The 20797-nt window shown below is 39.4% G+C and overlaps 1 protein-coding gene across 7 annotated transcripts in view; it reads right to left on the minus strand.

Moving 5' to 3' along the window:
- Positions 1–4685: 4685 nt before the first annotated feature.
- SLC24A2 (solute carrier family 24 member 2) overlaps positions 4686–20797 on the minus strand; it is a 114834-nt gene continuing 98722 nt past the window's right edge. For all 7 annotated transcript variants that reach the window (XM_063421523.1, XM_063421526.1, XM_063421528.1 and 4 more), the window contains 3 exons: positions 14401–14490; positions 13816–13982; positions 4686–11767 (listed from right to left, as the gene is read on the minus strand). In XM_063421523.1, the coding sequence (XP_063277593.1) occupies positions 11518–11767; positions 13816–13982; positions 14401–14490 (507 nt within the window). In that variant the 3' untranslated portion in view covers positions 4686–11517. The remainder of the gene's footprint in view (positions 11768–13815; positions 13983–14400; positions 14491–20797) is intronic.

A 20797-nucleotide genomic window follows, 5' to 3' on the forward strand; every position in this document is an offset into this window, starting at 1 on the left:
GTTGAATCTTAGTCTAGAAGGAAAATACAATCCACAGCTCTTCAGAGGTGTGTGGTGGGGCTGAGGAAATTCACCCTGTGTGAGTGTTAAGTAGGAAGACATTTCCTACATGGGTCACAACTAAAGGCAAAGTTCTATCTGAGCTCAGCTGCTCTTTATTGTACCTTGGGCTGGTCAAGAAGCCTAGAGAAAACCAGAGATTTTTTTAGGCACCTGCCCTGTATTGGAAAATGTAATAACTATTTACTGCCCTTATTCTTTGACATTCAGAATTTAAATCAGCCCAGAGGAGGATGCTTTTGTTGCAATGAAGGCCAGCAGGGGTTTTGACTGGAGAACAGCTGCTGTAATACTAAGTATATATTTGGAACAAGGACACAATGAAATGTACTGCCCTGCTTAATGTCCTTGCCTGGCTGTGCCTTGCTATCTTCCTGCATTAAGGGTTTTATTATATCTCCTTGTCAGCAGAGATAATTGCCTGCAAATGTCCGCAAGCACACCTGCTACCAGACACTTTGCTATTAAGGTAATTCCAAGAAAATGAAAGCTTCGGCAACCATGCCAGCACGAGTTATTAAACCAGATAAGCCACCTTCCATGCACTGAGGACACGACCTGTTTGTGTTTCAGTCCACCTACCTCCCCTGACATTCTGCAAGATTAGTGTTTCTCTAGGAGATCACAGTGCCTACCTCTTCCTGATTTTTCTGGCAGGCCTGGCGACTAAGAGGTTTTATTTTTTTAGCCCTTTCCCAGATGTGTCCACTCACAAGGTATGCATATTGGGATCTGTTACTTTAGCAGCTCTAGACAAGTTGGTACAGGTGCGAAAGTACCTTCATGCCAGTAAACTTCCTTCTGTAGGACAGGAATGGTAGAGCCCCCCAGAGCAGGGGAGGCAGTGGGTGCATGTACGTGGCGTCACCTTTCTGTTGGTACCTAGACTTTGCACAAATCCACTGTGAACCCACTGAGGATGCCTTGCTTCTGCCAGTTGCTCTCTGCTCCTTCCACGGGGCCTGGTGTTGCCTGCAGAACTGACCTTGCCACTGTGTTTAGCTGCCAAGTCATACCACAGACAGCTAGAAGCAGTGTCAGCTGTGGTGCCAGCTGGGACAAACTGGCTTTGCCTGGAGGATGGCAGTGCTGGCAGTGTACCTGCAGGAGCACTGTGGAGGCATTAGTCCCTTGCAATTGCTTTCTTCTGTAAGCAAAACCCACACTTCTCTCACAGATGTGATGGGTTACAAAAATCAAATTACTTACTGAGATACTAATTAGGATGAGAAAAGGTGAAAAATCCCAGGAATACATACAATAAAGCCTCAAAGAGAGAACCTGAGTTACATCATGTCTGTTTCATTCCAGGGCTGTGGATTTACTTGTAGGTAAGGGTCCTTTCTGCTGCCTGAGCTTTATGAGGCGTCAGAAGGCCTGAGACCTTGCTCACCTGCCTCCACTTAGTGGGGCACCATTTGTGATGGAATTGTTTTGGATGCTGAGCAGTGTGAGGAACAGAGAGGATAGGAGTATAGAGGGAGCCAGGGCTGTAAAAATAGGCCTGAGGACAGGAAATATTTCACTCCACCATGCTTGTCCCAGCTTTTCTCAGGACAACAACCTGGCATGTTTTAAATTTAGGTTCTTAGCATGACAGTAGTGGGGAAAAGCTGTCCAGGAAATTTAATTTTGGAAAAACTGCACACTAACAATCATGAACCTTTTGCAATTTCTGTTTCCAGTCAGTTTCTGGTAAAAGCTTTGCTGAAAGTTATTAATTTTCCACTCCACTCTGAGTGGAAAGTAAACTGAATTTTAGGGAATAATTTTTCAAAAAGTCATTATATAATATAACAGAAAATGGGTTTACTGATACTTTTTACTGAAGCACAAATGCTGAATCTTACAGCATGTTAGCCTGGAACAAGCTAATGTTTCCAACACTCAAACTGATTTTTCTTCAATAGTCTTGCTTTTTGTGGACTTTAATGAAACTCTTTAGAGCTAGTTTTGGCTACCAGTATGTCCTAGTTCCAGAGGATCAGACTACAATCCCTTAGTCTTGAAAATCCAGCTACCAAATCTGCAAGAGTTGGTTGCTGCTGTGAGAGGCAAATTCTGACCAGCAATATGGCATTGTACCAAGGCAGGCAGGCAGGTGGGCAGGTAGGCAGTACATGACTAGAGCAGGTCCAGATCTTCACAGGGAATTTGACAGTTCTGGGAGTAGTTTCCCTTTTCCCCTCATACTAGTCAGTAACAATAGGAAATAAGTGGGGGTGAGGAGTGGGTAGTGGGAGCATTTTTTTCATTGTCACCATAGAGTGCATTACACCACTCACAGGATCACAGAATTTGTAAGGCTGGAAGGCATCACTGGTGGGCTCATCGAGTTCAACCTCCCTGCTTACTCAGTGTCCCCTAGAGGGTGTTACTCAGGGCTGCAAAGAAGCAGGAGGGAAAACCATCTGCTGTATGTCTTTTTAGACATAAATGGTAACTGATTTTTGTGTCAGTTTTTCTCACAGTTTCCCTCCCTGCCCTGCTCTCTGGATCACAGTGTCAAGTGCAAGGTCCGACAAAGTGGCGTGTTTTCCCATGCCAGACAGGGCCCACGAACACACCCTCCCACCCACCTCCTCCTCTGCCTCAGACAGCAAGCCCCAGCCAGACCTGCTCCTCGGCTCTGACAAACCCCACTGCAGGCAATCCTCCAATGCAGCAGACCCAGCATATGGAGGTTCACATTTTTAGCAGCAGGTACTGGAAAGCTGAAGCTGAGGGCTGGTATTTGCTCATCATTGCTGGTGGACAGGCAAAAAGTGTTCGCAAGCAAGCCAAAGGTTTGTGGGACACATCTTGTTCATTCGAAGTTTCATTCATTGTAAAATTCTTGTTCAAACATCTTATTTGGAGTGCTTTAAACTTACGGGATGCTGATAAATTCTCTGGCTGTCCTGATACTTAACTAACAAGAAATGGTTCCATTGGGGTTTGATGCCTCAGAAGCAATACTGTAGATTTACAACTATTTGCTAGTACTTCATCATCCTGCCAAAAAATACCCCCTTGTCCACAAAATATATATGTTGTTCAAACTGTGATGTGAAAATCTGCATAAATAAGAAATGAAGGGATCAAAACCCATCTCTTCCGAGATAAAATCTGTAGTCTAGCTCTCTGTACTCTTTGCAAGTTTCTGGCACAAGTATTTATTTCTCTGAGATATGTGTTGACAGAAAAGGAATTCCTTGTTTTAAAGTGAAATTTTGAACTCTTTCCAGGGAAGGAGTATTGGAACTCAGTTTTAACATGCGTATTGCTTTTCTCCTTGTCAGTAAACACTCCAAATGCAACTACTTGTAAAAGAAAAAAAGAAAAATGAAGGGTTGTTTTCAGCACTACAGGTAAGGCAGTGAACTACTTGCTTATGGACACACAGTAAGGCAACTTGCCTTCATTCCCCCAGGCTGGATTGTGATGGACATATATATTATTCTTTTCTCCCTGCTCAGCCCAGTCATATACCATCAAGGCCTGTTGTGATACTGAAGGATTTAAAATCCTCCACTTTACAAAAGTCACTGCAGTTGAGGATCAAATGTTAACAAGCAGAAGGGTAAGAAAACACATACCCACAGAGCAAAGATAGTAACACCTCTGTGTGTGTATGTATGCATATTTAATTCTCAGATAAAGCCTAAATGTCTTTTTACAAACTCTCTATCTCCAACCCAAATTTTGAAACATTCCACACGTGCTCCTGTGACTTGGAACCTACACTAACTTTGTTTTTTGTAGGATGTGTCTGAGCTTGTTTTTTGTTTGGCAGGCATGAATGTCTCACGACAATCACCATTCTCAGCTCCTAGGTAATGTGCAAATTTCTTTTGTTTCCATTCTAAAATTTTAAGGCTCTAGTAAGGGTAAAGATGAATGAAAAACCTCTCCCCTGAGCTCACACCTTCAGTGTTGGCATGATGTCTCACAAAAAACACCTTAATTTCACTGGGGAGGATGACTTCCTGGGGCTATTATGGGAGAAATATAATATATATGTTATATACATATTTTATATATATATTTAATGTCCATGTGCAACCACCACACAATTGAAATCTGTCATAACTTGTGAAGATGGAAAGTTTAGTTGACTGTGGGAAACTTTTATTTTTATTGACTTTCTTTTGCTGTAATTTATTGAAGATCATTCTTTTATTTAAATGCATCATTCACCCAAGGACTGACTAAAAAAAAAAGAAAAAAGACTGTGCAGCCTGGAGATTTAACAAGGTGCCAAAGTAAAAAATGGCATTCAAACCATCTTGTGATCAAATGTATCAGTAAAGAAATGTAAGGGAACTTGATCCTAAATGGAATGACAGGGCTCCAGATGTACACAGCTTCAGGAGGTTTGGTTTCATATTGGGCAGTAGATGAAAAATCCTTGTCTAATAAAATTTTAAGCTCACAGAAAGACAGGCAATTGCCTTGCCCTGTGTATACAGAGAAGGTAGCACTGGGACATGCATGGCAAGGGGCAAGCAGTGCAGCTTGAACAGCACTGATGATGAGCAGCACTGCAGATCATCACTCAGCCTGGAGAAGGTAGTTAAAATACTATTTTCAGAGTAACGGCAAACCCAAGACCATTAAGACAAAAGATACTGAGCAAATTGACAGACTCTTCAGTCTTTTTATTAGTATTTATTGTTGTTATTGTTATTCACACTTAGACAACTCAGTTACATTATGTGATTTATATGAAGAACTCTGTATTAATATGATAAGGTGAGAAAGTGTACACACCACATTCTGTAGATAGTGAAGTAGGACCTTGATAGAAGGGATTATTTCCAAGAGCCTATGTACAAATAAAGGTAACTTTCATACTATATACAAACTTATATTCACAGAGAATATACTGATTCAGAGATACAAGAGCTTCATCTAGTGAATAATGATCCATACACTTAACACATGAGAAAAACTGGAATTTTGAGAGGGTTGCCTGGACTTGCAAAATAAAAAATACATGGCAATGTATTTTTACTTTTAAAGTTTGAAATGAGTAAAGATGGGGGACTCCAGAGTTTTCTTACAATAGGCTAAAAATGGGGGATGATAAGAGTATGAAAACTACAGTGAAACAAACATGCTAAAAATGCTTTATTACAAAAATAGCATCTGATTGTCAGTTATAACACACTACTATTTTCACATCACAATACCATGTCCTGATCCTGCCATCGTAAGTGACAGAAATAATTTTAATTCATGTAAGTCAACTCCCCAGAGTCAGGATTGCAAAATTAAAACTGCAACAGAGATCCTGATAATGGAAATGAACACAAAACCAAGAGAAAACCTTTGGCATTACTTAATTTTGATAAGGGATTAAAATAAATTATTGATTTCTATTGGATAACCTGACCCGGAAAACTTTTTGAAAAGCTGACAGAAAGAACTCATCTCTTATACACTTACTAGAACATAAGGAGCTTCCTTTACTGTAATCTCAGTGGGAGAAAACCTCAGAGCAGCTGATGATGGAATTGCTTCATTGGGCCTGACTCTGCAAGCATTTTATTCCTTCTCCTGGGGTGAACAAGGGTAGCCAGCTTGAGTCCGTACTGCAAAGGCAGTGTGCAGCATTTTGTACAGCCCCACAGAGTATGAGGAGCAAACTCCCCTGACTTACAGCATCACTAAGGCAAAACCAGATCCTGCTTTACTGAACATTTATCTGTCAGTATTTGACATTTACATTAAACAGAGACACGGAATTGATTCTTTACTTTAAAATCAATGATCCCCTTACTTAGAAACCCCATACTAGTCTTCTGGGTTTTTTATGGCTTCTTTTTGCATTAAGACAACTATGTGACATAAAAATAAAATAGTAAAGTGCACCATCTTTAAAAACATGTACAAATTTCATTGTTGGGATTGGTTTTGTGTTTGATGAGTGGTGAATTTACAATAAATCTACATGAATGTACAGTTCATTTACCAATCTTGAATTCCTCACTACTGTCCTGGCCTGTTTCACTTATGGCTCATGTAGAATGATACGGTCAATTATGTGTCTGGTCTACCCACACTCCAAGGGATTACATGGCTTCTAGGCTGGGGCTGACCTGTGCCTGGCTGGCTGGAGCATGGGCTCAGTGCCATGCTAATGTGATGACATGACCTCTGGAAAGACACAGCTTGCATCCGGTCAGGCAGGAGCACGGGCAGGGGAAGGCTCATACCACTGCACCCATCCAGGGGAACAAGTCCTGGGATGCTGCACACTGACACCTAGCAACACACTGCAAACCTGCTGCATGGCCTCTCTGAACTACAGGGCTGTGAGCCACATGTGACTGTTGTAGTTGATGGGTGCATTGGACTGCAGAACTTCAGTTTGGAAGTGACTCTTTTCCTATGGAAATGATGGGTATGTCAATACAGATATTCCTGTAACTGATAGCAGTGGACCCGAGAAGGACAATTTTAACATCAACCAGGAATGAGACCCATGGCTGTTGGAGGACTGGAGCAGGATTCTTCTCCACACTGTTGCATGCAAACTATTCCATTTGACAATCTCATAATCACTTTCTGCAAGTATTTTCCAGGTGCAAATTCTTCGATTTCCAGGAATAGGAGAAGAAAAAAAAAAAATCACCTGCTCAAACCACGCCTCTTGTCTCAGTTAGTTGTGTCATTGTTATTTACAAGAGGTAAAATTGTTTCCAAGAATACAAGTGAATGTAATTTATCTCTTTGTACATAGCTCCCAGGACAATTAAGTTTGTTATGTAAATGCATTTATGAAATACGGGAGCCTAAGATAAAAGACTCTTATCTTGTCCAGGTTAATGGCAGAATTCTTCTGTATTTCCTTGGGCCATTTCTTAGAGAAGGGATTATTTTCTTGTTATAAATAAAGAAAACCATCTGATACAGACTCATACTTGACTCAGAACGTAAGTTATATGGACCACAAGATGCTATTTTAAGGAATTACTGCTGAAAGAATAATAATTAAAAAACATTGAATATCCCCTTTTTTTGAAAAGTATGTAATGAAGTAAAAGACGACCAGAGAAATAATCCCTTAAAAAACACCCAAACATTAATAATATTTCTAAGCATCTATTTTTTCACAGTACTTGGATTAACTACATGTTTAACATACCACTTTGTGGACCTTCATATCCACACACAACAGTACCATGAGTGACAGTGACCATAAACTACTTCAGAGTAGTATATGTGGAAATTATATGGTAGGTTCATTGCCATTACAAACAAATGACACCTAGGTAAGATTGCTTGTCACTCACTGTGCTTTATGCTTCATGAAGTTTATGCAGTCAGCCACATCAACTGGATACATAAGCAGGAGCATACAGACACAAGAGCCTGTCGGGACTATAAGAAAGCACTAACTTTCAGTAAAATAGTTAATTTAAAATACATAGAGCTTTGCTGAAAGATTGTTTCCATGTCTACATGTAGTTCTTAATGAGAGAATCTTCACACCACACTTGTAATCACACTTTTATAGCTTTTGCCTAGTTGTGACCAGGGAGGTTTCTGCAGAGGGAAAACAGGGAATGGTTGTAGAACTCCAAAGGTGTTTTGTACCAATGGGGCCCATTCTCATATTTAATTGCAATGAAGTTAGTGCAGAAAACCTTTAGAACTGGCTACAATTTGAACCACGATCCTATTCAAATGCTACCAGAAATCCCTTCCAAAAACTGTGTTCAACTTTTATTCCATTCAGAGATGATGGTGGCACAGAGGTTTGGTTATTTAATCTGAAATTGCATTCTTATCTTACTTGCTATGTTGCCAACCTGGTGTCCTGAAAGCACTAAGCGAGAACAGGATCTTTGTCCTAATGCCAAATTTTCTATTAATTATTCATTTGTACTTCATAAAGATTAGGCAGACAGCAGTGTCAGTTGAGTAAGTGAGCACAGGCATACAGGCAGGTGGAACTGGCTTCAACACCTACCAGCTTGCTGTAGAATTTGGTGTGGTGTGGTGTGGTGTGGTGATCCCTAGTGAAGTCAATTCAGGACTTTGGCTGAAGAAAACAGAAATTGAACTTTGGCTTCTAGATGTGCAATGTCCACAAGAGTTCATGATCCCACACTGAAATAATTTCAAACAATGAGAAACACTTTATGCTGGCAAATTTGCTGAGATTGTAAAATAGCAATGTTGCAACAAGTGTGTACATTTCTGGCAACACTGAGCCTGGACAACTCACTGACATCCAGTCACTGGGTTAGAGCAGCTTTTGACTGTTCTCTCAGCATTTCAGTTTAAGACTGAATTTCATCTGTACAGGATAAAGGACTATGCTTCTCCCTCCATCCCATTTCTCTTTTTCTCTACCAGCCAGCAGAGCTGTTGTCTTGTAATCGAAGAGCACATCAGCATCCAAGTATCCATGAACAGTTTACCCCAGCAGTAGAAAGGTGCCTTGGCAAGTATAAACATCATTCACAGAAACCACCACACAACTGAAATCTGCCCTATCACCTCTGGATCTGAGGTACCACTGGCACAATTATTCAACCATTTGAAAAATGAACTGCCCAACAGATAGAAGGCAGTGGGAGCCATAAAGTGTCTTATTCTGGAGGAGAAAAAGTTATTTTTAATACCTTCCAAGATAAATACGTGATAGGGAAAAACAGACATGGGAAAGAAATGAGACTCATTTTAAGACAGTATAGAAATACCATTACGGAACATCAGTCCTTAATGGTATACATAAAGATCTTCCTATAAGCTGTTGCTGGCAGTTTACTCTCCACTCCCTACCTGCCCTCAGTGGGGCAGCAGTCTCAGCTGCTGGCATCCTGAGTGCACCAGAGTGCTCTTAGAGTTCTGAAGGTCAGGTAGGAGTTTTCATTTTCCAGTGTGGGAGTTGTTACATCATGATGGCATGAAGCAAACAAACAAATAAATAAACTGATAGATAGATAGATAGATAGATAAATAAATAAATAAAATAGTAGTGTACTAAACAGAGATTGGACTCTGGTCTGGTTTCTTGATTTCAAATGTCAGATCAGTGAATATGGGCACTGCAGTGTTTTGTAAGTGCCAGCATACACAGCCCTTCCTTGAGATCACTCCTATGTCTGATTCTGCATATTTGGGAAAGGATTGCCTATTCTGAGCACTGTCATCAGAAAGAAAAGCATTTGGTGACTCCTCTGGAATAGATAGTACTGTGGAGTCAGCTCTGTATTTTGGGACACGCGTCTCAGTTAAGGTCAGAATTTGGGTTATAAATTTGCTTTAGGTTGCTGTTCTGTCAGTAGAGGGCACCACAGTTACGTAAATACACCCACTCTTCCATCGCATACACCCATGGGAACAAATGTTAAAGGGACGGGCAGCACTATCGTTAAGACAGGTAAGCATTCTGCACCAGTGAAAGATCTTGAATACAAAGACAAGTTTTTGCTCTCAACGCAAGAAGCTCACTCTAAAAAGCACTAAGAAGTAAGAGATGTTGCTTGTTGTATGGTTAAGATCAAATATTGATTCTGCATGTAGCTAGGACTTAATATATGAGTAGCAGACATTGCAACTCCTAGTTTCCTTTATTTCATTAACATCTCACTTTTTTCTTCATGATATCACATAATATTAATATTCCTAATATGAATTTTGTGCTGTTTTCTCTACCATTGTTTTCTGTCAAGTGCTTACTTTCTAATCATATACCATTAATACAAACACATATAACAGGAAACAAAGGACAAAGGGGATGAATAAGAAACAGTGCGGAGCAGAGAAAAACAGAGAAGACAAAATGTGCTGAGCCTTCTGTTACACAGATGTGAGCATGGCCTTGCCATTGTGAGCACAATACACGTATAAAACAATGCTGAAACAGGTCACAGAAATGCACTGAAACTTCATGAACTCTTAATTGCACAAAAGACTTGTACAAACAAATTATGATTATCTGAAAAAATTTCTTAACATTCATTCCAGTCCTCTCATTTTTAAATAAATCAGCCAAACTACAGAAAGATGAAAGTTAGTTGCTTTCTCCCTTCTTGGTTTTTGGTTGTTGGTTTTTTTTTGGTTTTTTTTGTGGTTTTTTTTTTTTAATTTTTTTCTCTAGGTTTGGACCTTCTCCTTCTCTCAGTATCTCAGATCAAGGATGTTGCATTTTCACTCCTTCCTGAGTTTCTTTAGACATGCACACTTCCAGCAATACTGAAGAATTTTCATGTAAGTTTCCTGCAGCTCCACTGTATTTAAATTGTGTTTCTCCTACCTAGTTTCAAGATCTATAACAGCAAATGTGAACAGCTGTATACAACAGCAGGAGATCTCTTCCAGCAATAACTATATGTAGCTGTGAAGGTCCTTACACTCCTAGTAATAGTGAAAGCCTATAAAGTATATATTCACTTAGCAATTAGGCTGCCACTTTATAGCTACTTCTATTTTCTGTATGAAATACTATGCATAAGCAAATTAGCCTTTTTATTCTGGCATGAAAAGGCAAACTCATAATCATAACAGCATCTGAAAGCCATTGGTACTGTTGATATTGCTGCATTAGAAAAAATGGTGTGTTCACGTAGCTGTATGATGTCACTGCATGCTGCGCTGCTATTAGAGAAGAAAGATTATCCCCATTCTGGTCTTTGCATGAGAATGCAATGAAAATCTGCACCAGTCACAAAACGGGTCAGGCATCATGGCTCCTTCAGTGCCAGAGACAAGAGTTTCTGGAATCTGAAGAGTTTTGCAAGATGTAAAAAAACCACCATTAACATCCTGCTGATTGCCTTTACAGACCTGTGATGCAGATAATCAAAACACTGATAAATTCCCTGGCTTTGCTGAAATCACATCATATAAATCCACTTACATGAAGAGACATACAAGCCCTTCCCTGTTTGTGACTCATCGCTCGGTGTATGCTTTCCACTCAGGGGTTTCAGCAGGTTATGGAAAAATCCTCTACCAGGGTGCGTGGGGGGTGGTGCCTCCACAAAGTTAATATTAGCATTCCCCTTAGAAAAGGAGAGCTTCAAGAGCTGAGCACACCGTGTGTCTGTGTGTCCTGCTGCAGAGAACGAGCAGCCTGTGGGTGTGCACTGCAGGCAGAGGAGAAGCAGGAGCTTTCCCCGTCGCCGTGCGTACGTAGCGTGTCCAGGAGTGAGCAGCGGGGAAGTTCCGAGCAGAGAAACCCTCGGTGCACCTGGACTCAGCCCTTCAGGGGTAACTGCACTGTCCAGCAGCAGCCATTCTTCAGCTCTGAGATCGACCCTTGGTATCCTTGCCTTTCTTTCGCTCTTTTAAGATTGAGGAAGAGGAAATTTACATATCCATGAATTACTCCCACTGAAGTTTTCCACCGTGGTTTTTTTTTTTTTGCTGTTTTGTTTTGACATAAGTATCTTTTCTTTAATAAATATCTATATTTGTTTTTCTTTTTTTTTTCTTGTCGAGAAACAGGACTTTCCACTAGATGGAGACAGGACACTGGATCACTTTGTCCTCCAGAAGGACACTGACAATCAGGAACACGAAATAAAGCCCAAACATGAGGAAACCCAGGATTTTATTCATCTTCCACTTGCAGGAAGCAATGGAGAGGATGACAAAGAGCAGCATGATGAAGAGGAGGACAATTGCACAGAACAGACCATTGCTGCTGACTGTCACTGGGGCAAAGCTGTTAACCACAGCATACAGGAGCCATGGAAGAGGAAGGCTGTTAAGAAACAGAAAAAATAATTTAAAACATTGCAGGAGTTCCAGAAAGGCGCACTAGGAAGTTTCTGGTGACAATTCAAAACACAGCCAAAGGTTTCCTGCATAAAGTGAGGCAGGAGGAGTTTCAATTCTTCTAATAATTGCATAAATATAAACAGTAAGCTTTTTGGTTCTTGGGGAGAACATATGGGATTTTTGCCCCCCACTCTCCCACCAGTTATACTGGTGAGTTATATTTCCCTTGGCTGGCAAATCACCTGGCATCCTGTCTGTGAAGTGGAAAACCCCTTTCATTTGTTTCTAGATTTCACACCATCTGCACAAGAAGCTATTTGCACTCTTTCCAAGAGCCTGCCTGACAGGAGGGTGGGTTGCATAGAAACACGTCCTTGCCATGAAGAACCAGCACTCTGCAAGGCACTGCTCGCAAAATTTCGCCCTTAAATATCTTTGTCTACATTTACTGTATAAACCTCTGTTAAACTGTGAACTTCAATTGAACTTCAGCTTAACTTCTATTTCTGTGCTTGCTGTCATGGCATTTCTCATCTCTCATGCCACAGAAGGAGACAATATCCCTCTGCAAGATGTCAAGCTGAAATAAATATTTAAGACACTGATTGGAGCTTAGCAGGCTTAGAAAGCATGAAGTGAGTTGTCAGAAGCTCACAACATTAAAACTTTGAATAAGCAGCTCAGGAGAGAATAATTTATTACAGCTGCAGTACTAACTACACCAGTCTACAGCTGAACTCTGCTATTTCTATTGTAAATGTAGCAGACTGGTGCAGGACAAAACCATTTCTATTGGCAGGAAGATTAAACTTTTTTTAAAAAGTAAGAAAGCACTGCAAAAGAGAAATAATTTTGTAACCCCCCCTCTGTACTCCAAGTTGGAAGACATGGTTTTCGTGTATTTTACAGGTTTGCCATATATAGATATTTCAAAAACTTAATGTTTCTGGATTAATAGAAAAGTGGCCAAGTTGTCTTACTATGTCTTAAGTATTGCCATTATCTAACAGATAAAGTAAAAAAGATATTTACTATGCATTCTAACTTCAGGATGCATTTTTGTATCTTTGTGCAGTTGCTGGTATATTTTCAGCTGTGAAAACCGGGATCTCCTCTACAACCAGGCCGCCTGGCACTGTAACTATGACTATACCTGTTCTCCTGTTTATGTGTGTGCAAGAAACAACCAAGATGGAGAAACTGAAAGTAAGGACATGATTTCCTCCATCCCATGCTGAGGATGGGAATCTGGTAACAAAGACAGAATTTATTTGTGTATTTCCTGCACATTTTTGAAACAGTGTTTCAAAATAATGTACTAGATTACACTGTTCCTGAACCTGATCTACCTTGGTTTAAAAAGATCAAAAAATAATTTGAATTATAAAATTATGCCACAAATCATTACCCCAGAGCTTCCATGAAGCAGTGAAGTGTAAATAGAAAACTTCTGCACAATCTCATGTAGCTTCACATTGTCAGAGCTCTAGAAAGGGTCCTTTTTGTTAACAGAGAATTGGTTTGTAATTTGGGACTTGTTAGGTAGAGAAAAAGAAATTAATCACATGTCAACAGCAGCCTAAACGAGTTACACAAGACCATGACTTTCTGTTGTTATTACAGCAAACATGTTGAATACTGCACAGGCAATTAATTGTTCCTGATCATAATTTATAAAGGAAGTTCTAATATAAGCCCAATGAGTGGTAGCAGAAAGCAAAGAGCAACCTCACAAAAGTATAAAAAGCTTTGAAATTCCTTTTTGGAACAATGCCCTTGTACAACTTTAAAGTGCAATTCACTTGCCTAAACCTCTCTGTAATATACCAAAGCAAGGATTAGGCAACAAATTTAAAACATTTCTTCATGCAGGTATCTATAAATTTCAGAGCACTTGTCACAGTAACACTCACTGCATATTTGCATCAGTGTCCTTTTGAAAGATTGCTGTTTGTGGGCAATACCAGAGCAATGTACTAAGAACAAAAGACTTGTTTAAAATAGATACAATTTTCTTGGTGTAGAACTTACCCCACTGTGATGTCAAATATGTTGCTTCCAACAGAACTGGATACAGCCATGTCCCCCAGACCTTTGCGTGCTACAATCACACTAGTAATAAGGTCAGGAATGGATGTGCCAGCAGCTAGGATAGTCAGTCCCATGATTTCTTCAGTAATACCAATGGTCTCTCCAACCTAGAAGGGTTTAAACAAAACCAGAAAAAAGTGCTCTGCAGTGAAGAAATGTTTTCAGATGTCCTGGAGTTTCTCACTAGCTTGGAGAACATCAGGCAAGATCAGAGAAACACTAGTTTTCATGGATTTCCCCGTGTATCATGAGAAAGATAAGACCTTCAAATAGAAGCATAAGGTATTGTCAGGCAGTTGCTGATGGCTCTTATGTTACAAGAATGATCAAGTCCTGTGGTCATGCCAGCCACAGCTCTCTGAACTACCTTCCATTTAATGAGTACTGATTTACTTCATCCATGGTTACAGCTCCCAAAATAAAACAGCACCCAGCACGAGATAGATGGACTCTGATTAGAAATGATCCTTTACAGTGCAAAACATAATGCTGGGCTTTTGTTTTGTATCACTATCACCTCCTTACCTGGTGTGCCCACCAGACCATCAAGTAAGAAAAGAAGGCAATCCAGCTGATAGAGCCAAAAAACGTGATAGGAAAAAATTTTCTTGATGTCTGAAACAGAAACAAGGAGAAACAGTAAAAACCTATATTGAAGGGTGACATGCCATACTCATAACTGCTTCTCAATATGAGAGTGGTTCCTCATTTCTTCCGATGGCCTGCTCTAAGCAACTGTTCTGATCATCATCAGATGATCAAAATACCTGTCAAAAAAGATAAGAAACAGATGCCCTGACATTGGTATATACTTACCCATGCTTCATTCTTCCAACTGCCTCAGTCATAAAATAAGATCTCCTAAGAACTTTCATGATGAATGTCAAGTTCTGAGTTGTCATTTTTATCATAATTTGTTACAATGCAGTTTGAGTATGTGTTTAGCTCAATAATGGTTTGACTTCTAAACTTATTAATAATTTCATGTGTTTTCAGAATAACTGTTTTCAAATTGCTTCAACAGGTGCCCATATCTTTCCTTCCCATATAAGCAGCTTTTTGCAACAAATTTCACAGTCTTTATAACAAAGACTGCCATATGGCAGAGCCAAAAACATGCACACCTAAAATTTATTACAGCATTTACTCTGCTTGTGAAAACTACTCACTTTCTCAACAGAAGATATGTTAAGCACATATTTTCTATGCTTCATTTTGTAGAGAAATTTAATGTTATAATGTTACAAAAATATGCAAAGCATACTTTCAGGCCCTTCAATGAATTAAAAACTGTGTAACACCAAAGCAACTTTTGAAAATTTTCATTTTCACTGTCTCCCTTACTAGTGTCAGATTTTGAACAGTCTTCTTGCAGCCAATGAATGGGTTATATTCAGATTAACGGTTTATTTTGGTTTCTGTTCTTTCCAATCTTTTGCATTTTCCATATTTCCTATTGACCAACTCAATCTATGTAACAAAAAGAGGTCAAGTTAACTACTAAAGGAAGGAAACAAAACTGCAGCACTGCACCAGGCAAACACTATCTAAATCAAATCAGTAGCTAAAATTAAATTTGTCCCGTCAACGAATTCTACCAGTCTTTCTTTATGGTCATTGACCCTCTGAATGCAGACCTTACCCCACATGATTTCTGACATGTGACTAGCAGAGTCCTACAAATTTGCATGAATAACCAGTAGGACTGCCTCTAGAAGTAAGATATACCACTCTGAATGCCTCTTTCAGCTGCTGCTCAGTCCTGCAGTACTTCTTCCCATTCAGTCCTCACTAAATCCACTTCCACTCCAGAATTTTTGTGTCCTCTTTCACTGCAGGTCATGCCCCTGTTGCACCAGGAGGTTCATAAGACTGTGGATCATTCCCAGATGTTGTGGGAGTAAATGGGATTGCAGGGCTTTCTCTCAATGTGATTTTTGGATAGAAAATACCATTTGTTCTGATTCAGATTCTTCAAGCCATAATAAACACTTCTTTTTTAGGGAGTTTACAGAGCCGCACAGCCAGCTTTTCTTATATAACAAACTCAACAGGCATTTATATGAAACAGCTTCACATTTAGGAACTGATCAGCACAGAACGACAGGGTGGCTGTAGACCAAGAGATGATCATGTATTGGGCTGGCCATTAGGGCTGGCCAAGTAGGAATGTCACTGTGTTTTGCCAGCTGAACCTGAAAACAATCAGAGACTGTGTAGACTTTCTGCTGATGTAACTGCAATGAGCTCAGGACACTAACTGATGTAAAAAGGATGAAGTCAGCAATGGCAATTGTGCACACTCATCTAGAGCATGGAACAAACAGAAGGTCCATATCTGCTCCAGCAGCAGGTGCAGCTGCCAGCTGTGCTACAGAGCACTTACTCCCTCTGTGTACTTTGCATAATGCTAAATGTTCTCCTGAAAACTGAGCACGTTTACTAACGTGTAAATTTCACAACTGGATATACACAAGAACACATATAAAAATGGTGCAGATTTAATAACACTATTGTTGTGGATGGATGTTTGGAGGATGGAACACCTCTTCTGCAAGGAAAGGCTAAGAGAATTTGGATCATACAGCCTGGAGAAGAGAGGGCTTCGAGGTGACCTAATTGCAGCCTTCCAGTACCTGAAGGGAGCCTCTACGAAAGATGGAGAGAGACTGTTTATAAGAGAGACTGGACAAGAGGACTGAAAGAAAGTAGGTTTAGATTGGACATTAGGAAGAAGCCTTTAGTATGAGGATAGTGAGACACTGGAACAGGCTGCCCAGAGAAGTTGGATGCCCCATCCTTGGCAGTGTTCAAGGCCAAGCTGGACCAGGATCTGAGCAATCTGGCCTAGTGAAAAGTGTCCCAGCCCATGTCACAGGGGCTGGAACTAGATGATCTCTAAGGTTCCCATGCTATTCAAACCATTTCACAAATCTGTGATTCTAAACCCCCTCCTAATATAAATAACTGAACTTCTGTTGGAGTGTGGTCCAACAGAAGTGGTCCAGGAGGTGTTTTAAACAGATTACCCTTAAATAACCACCACGACACCTGGAAGCATAATTTTCATATTAATTCCACTACTGTCACAAGCACTGTTTCTAGAACTACTCAGGGTACTTTGGTTGATCTGTTTCTTAATTGCTTCTCGATTCATTACAGAATTATTTTTTCAAAAGAGAGTTCTAAATTTCTATCAAACCAGAAGATATGATAATGCACTTATGGTATTTTAAACCTACTCAGATGGACTTCTAAGTTTAAAATCAAGATTTTATATGCATTGGGGGACAGAAGACCTTAATGTGAAAAGGAACACAATTTGAAAGAAACATATCGATGGTTGTTATAATGATCTGAAAGAAGTGGGAGCCGAATTAAGTCTGGTAGAAATAACTAATTTAAATAGCAATTTGGTCTTTTAAAACTAAGCAGCTAACACTTTTCCCCACCATTCTTAGTAGTCAACTTTCCCAACTTCCAGCATTTTTCATCTTCCTTGTAGAAGCTGCGATCTTTTGGCAAGACATATGGTTAATGAGACAATGAAGCAATACACTCGCTGGAACTGGTCACCAAATCTGCACAGAACACCTTGCAGCAATGCAATTTGAATGATCATGGCACAACACTCAAGATTTAAGCATACACTGGCTTAAGTAAAACTAATAAGTAAAACTAATACAACCAAGCCATACTGGTCAGCAATAGCTCTCTGATGGTGTGATTATATACACCAAATGCTTCTTGCAAAACAAGGGGACACTGCCTATCTGAGTCAGACACCCACGGAATCTGGATGCCTAAGAATTACGAGTCACTAACTTTACAGCATGTGTACTCCTTGCCTGTCTCAGCTAATCCTCTCCCACTAAAATTAACTGATAAGCAGCAGTCCAAGATACTTTAATAGGCTTAACACTTAAATTACCTATTTTAAAATGGGGAACATTTAAATTCAGAAAGGGCAAAATTTAAAGCTTGTACATTTTACAGGTGATGAAATCAAAATGGACTCCATAGATACTACTATATAATTTGCATATAGATGAAAATTTTAAAAAGCCATAACAAGAATGCTGATTCTTTTTTATATGCTGGATTTTATTCCAGAGTGTAACAGTAATAAACATGCTTGTTTTGTAACTAGTTTCAGCATTCTTTGAGATTTATGTAATTTCTACTCCCTAGCTCTTTGAAATATAAAGAGCTGCCAATCCTGAGCATTTTCCTGGAAGAATTAGTCAGACACAGCAGACAGCAGTACTTCTCCCCATCTTTTTCAGTAGTTGTTATGGTGGTTGCCTTGTAAAGACAGATTGCAGAGTTTATTAGCAATTGGCTCTTTGTGGTGCTAGTAACAGATAAAAGAGAGAAGCTATGGCTCATTCAGTTCATAGGCTATTTTCCTTTAACAAAAGCAAAAGCATTTTGTAGTTCCACAGTAGATTAGATGGACTGGTACTGTTCTTGTCTACCAGTAACATTAAGAACATTTTTCTTGATACATTTCTATATATTCATTTAATGCCAATGTCTGAAAAACAGGGCTCTAAGTATCAAGAACAATCCAGGTATGAAGGCTTTTCTTCCAAGAGCTAGATCCTGGAAGGTAGTGTGTGCAGAATCACTTAGAAGGTAACTCTTTTAATTTTAGCCAGCATTATTACCAACACATTTAACCTGAATGATTCACATGTCTGTCTCATTCATAAATGTATCTGCATTGCAAAGTTTGATCTTTTTTTTCCACACTTAACGGTGCTTAACTCTGATTACTCAGAGCTTGCTCCTCTAACTGGATCTGTACAGGAACATGTTGTCCCTGTCCCCTTGGTAACAGGGTATCTCTGTATGGCAACAAGAATTCAAGGAAGTTGTAGCTCTTTGTTTGTAACGGGAATTTGCAGAGATGGAAGGGAACTCCCTCATTTGGGTGCAGTGATGGCAGGACTAGAGCCCCAAGAGCCATTTTTCTGGCCTGTAATGCAAAGGGATGGACAGTGGAGTAAGGTTATAATAAAAGAGGTGGTGTTCAATATCTGCTCCTGACTTACTGGGCCACCTTGGTCACATGATTTTTCTTTCAATCTTTCAATATCTGTTGCTCCAGCAGGTGGGAACTTACATATGTGACCCTTACAGAGCCACTGGGGAAACAAGCCATTAGTACAGAAAAAATACCCATTATTGTTCAAAACACCTGAGTAGAAACTCAGGAAAAAATTTCCCCAAGGGCACACCTAACTCTGGGATATGCCAACAACATTATTGATGCTATAGTAAGGATTTTAATATATACTGGCTTAATGTGAGCAGGTGTTTTTAAGGCACTAAACACATTAAAACATCTCAGCTAGTCACTCAGCTGACAGTTAGCTGAACTAATGCATAATCTACTCTAAGTATATAAAAATCTGCATATGTGTGCACCAGAGCATAATAAGGCAGCAGCATTTTGCTAACTTTAGAACCAGAGACTTTGTCTACAAAATAATTCTTCTAGAGCTTCTAGGTTTCATGGAGCTAAATGCATCTCAGAATAGTACAAATAAATGCAGGCAAATGGTCTCTTTTGTGTGGAGATAAAACATACATTAAAAAAAAGACTCTAAGTTCTTCTTAGAGAAGTGGACACCCACAGAGGATGCCAGAGGCTCCATATGGTCTTTCAAATCAGTATATAGCACACAAGCATTCACTTCATATATGCATGTGCTAATCTGGGCATCCTGATGCAGAATTTGGGTTTCTGACTAAAATTACCACACTTGCAAATCGAGCCCCTGATGACAGGCCTATCTAAAAAGTCTAGCTAAGTATTATTTTAGGTTTGCTTTAACTTTTGTCACACAGATTTCATTGAAAATTGTTTTCTGATGCACATGCTGAGCTGTGATAGCAGGCATCATTTTTGCTAGGAAGAGATTAGTGAGGATGGCATACAGAAATAAGTGAGAATATTTTGAAGATACATTAATGAAGCATACGTAAAATGTTAGATAGTTTATGCAACCATCTGGTTAATTCTTTGACAGCAATGTTCAAAGTAAGCAGCTTGTCATACTGATACAGCCCATTATCTCTTCTGTTAATCTACATGTAATTACAAATGACATTATTTTTTCTTCTCTGTAAAAAACTATTCCTTTCAATGAATGGAGTTTTCAAACTCTGTTGTCCACTTGCCTATCTGGCTCATACAACCATGTTTATCTTTTGTGGTGTGGCAGGGTATTTTAGCATGGAGTTCTGTTGAGAATGGTACTAGTGTTAATAATCACACGCATCACACCCCTGCAGTCAACTTGTCAAGATATTCACTTTCCAAAACTATAGTTTAAAAAACTGTTCTCATTTGTACAGTACAGAATATTGGATAAAGCTACAGGTCTACTCATATTACCTTCCAGTTTTCAAAAGTCAAAATAATGCCCATAAATATTTCTCACTCATTTCATATCAAACTATGAAAAAAATTACAAGGATTGTTTTGAATGATGAAAGGAGGGCATAAATTCAGAAATAAACAGTCTTGAAATTCATGTAGTATATTCTGTGTGTTATAAAACAAAAGTGATTTCCAGATTTTTCTGGAACCTTTAAGAAAAAGAAAGTTTAAAGATTGGGACGGGAAAAGTGTTAGAAGGGAAAGAAGGGAAAATGTCACTTTACAGCCTTTGGAACCTTTTATCTAAAAAAGTCAGGGATCTTATTTTAGCTTCCCTCTTGCACTGAATTGCAATTTTTCAGCGTGTGGGATGGAAAGGTTTTTCACTGTGTGTGAGGAGGAAAGAAGAATTCAGGGCATTGATTTATAAACTTACATGCTGTGCAAGCCTCTCTTGCAGCAGTTTTAAACCCATTTTGATCCCGGAAGGAAAAGAGATTAAAACACCACTAAAATTTTTTTCAGCTTTTG

The sequence above is a fragment of the Prinia subflava genome, chromosome Z (genome assembly GCF_021018805.1).
Source record: "Prinia subflava isolate CZ2003 ecotype Zambia chromosome Z, Cam_Psub_1.2, whole genome shotgun sequence".
Classification (NCBI taxonomy): domain Eukaryota; kingdom Metazoa; phylum Chordata; class Aves; order Passeriformes; family Cisticolidae; genus Prinia; species Prinia subflava.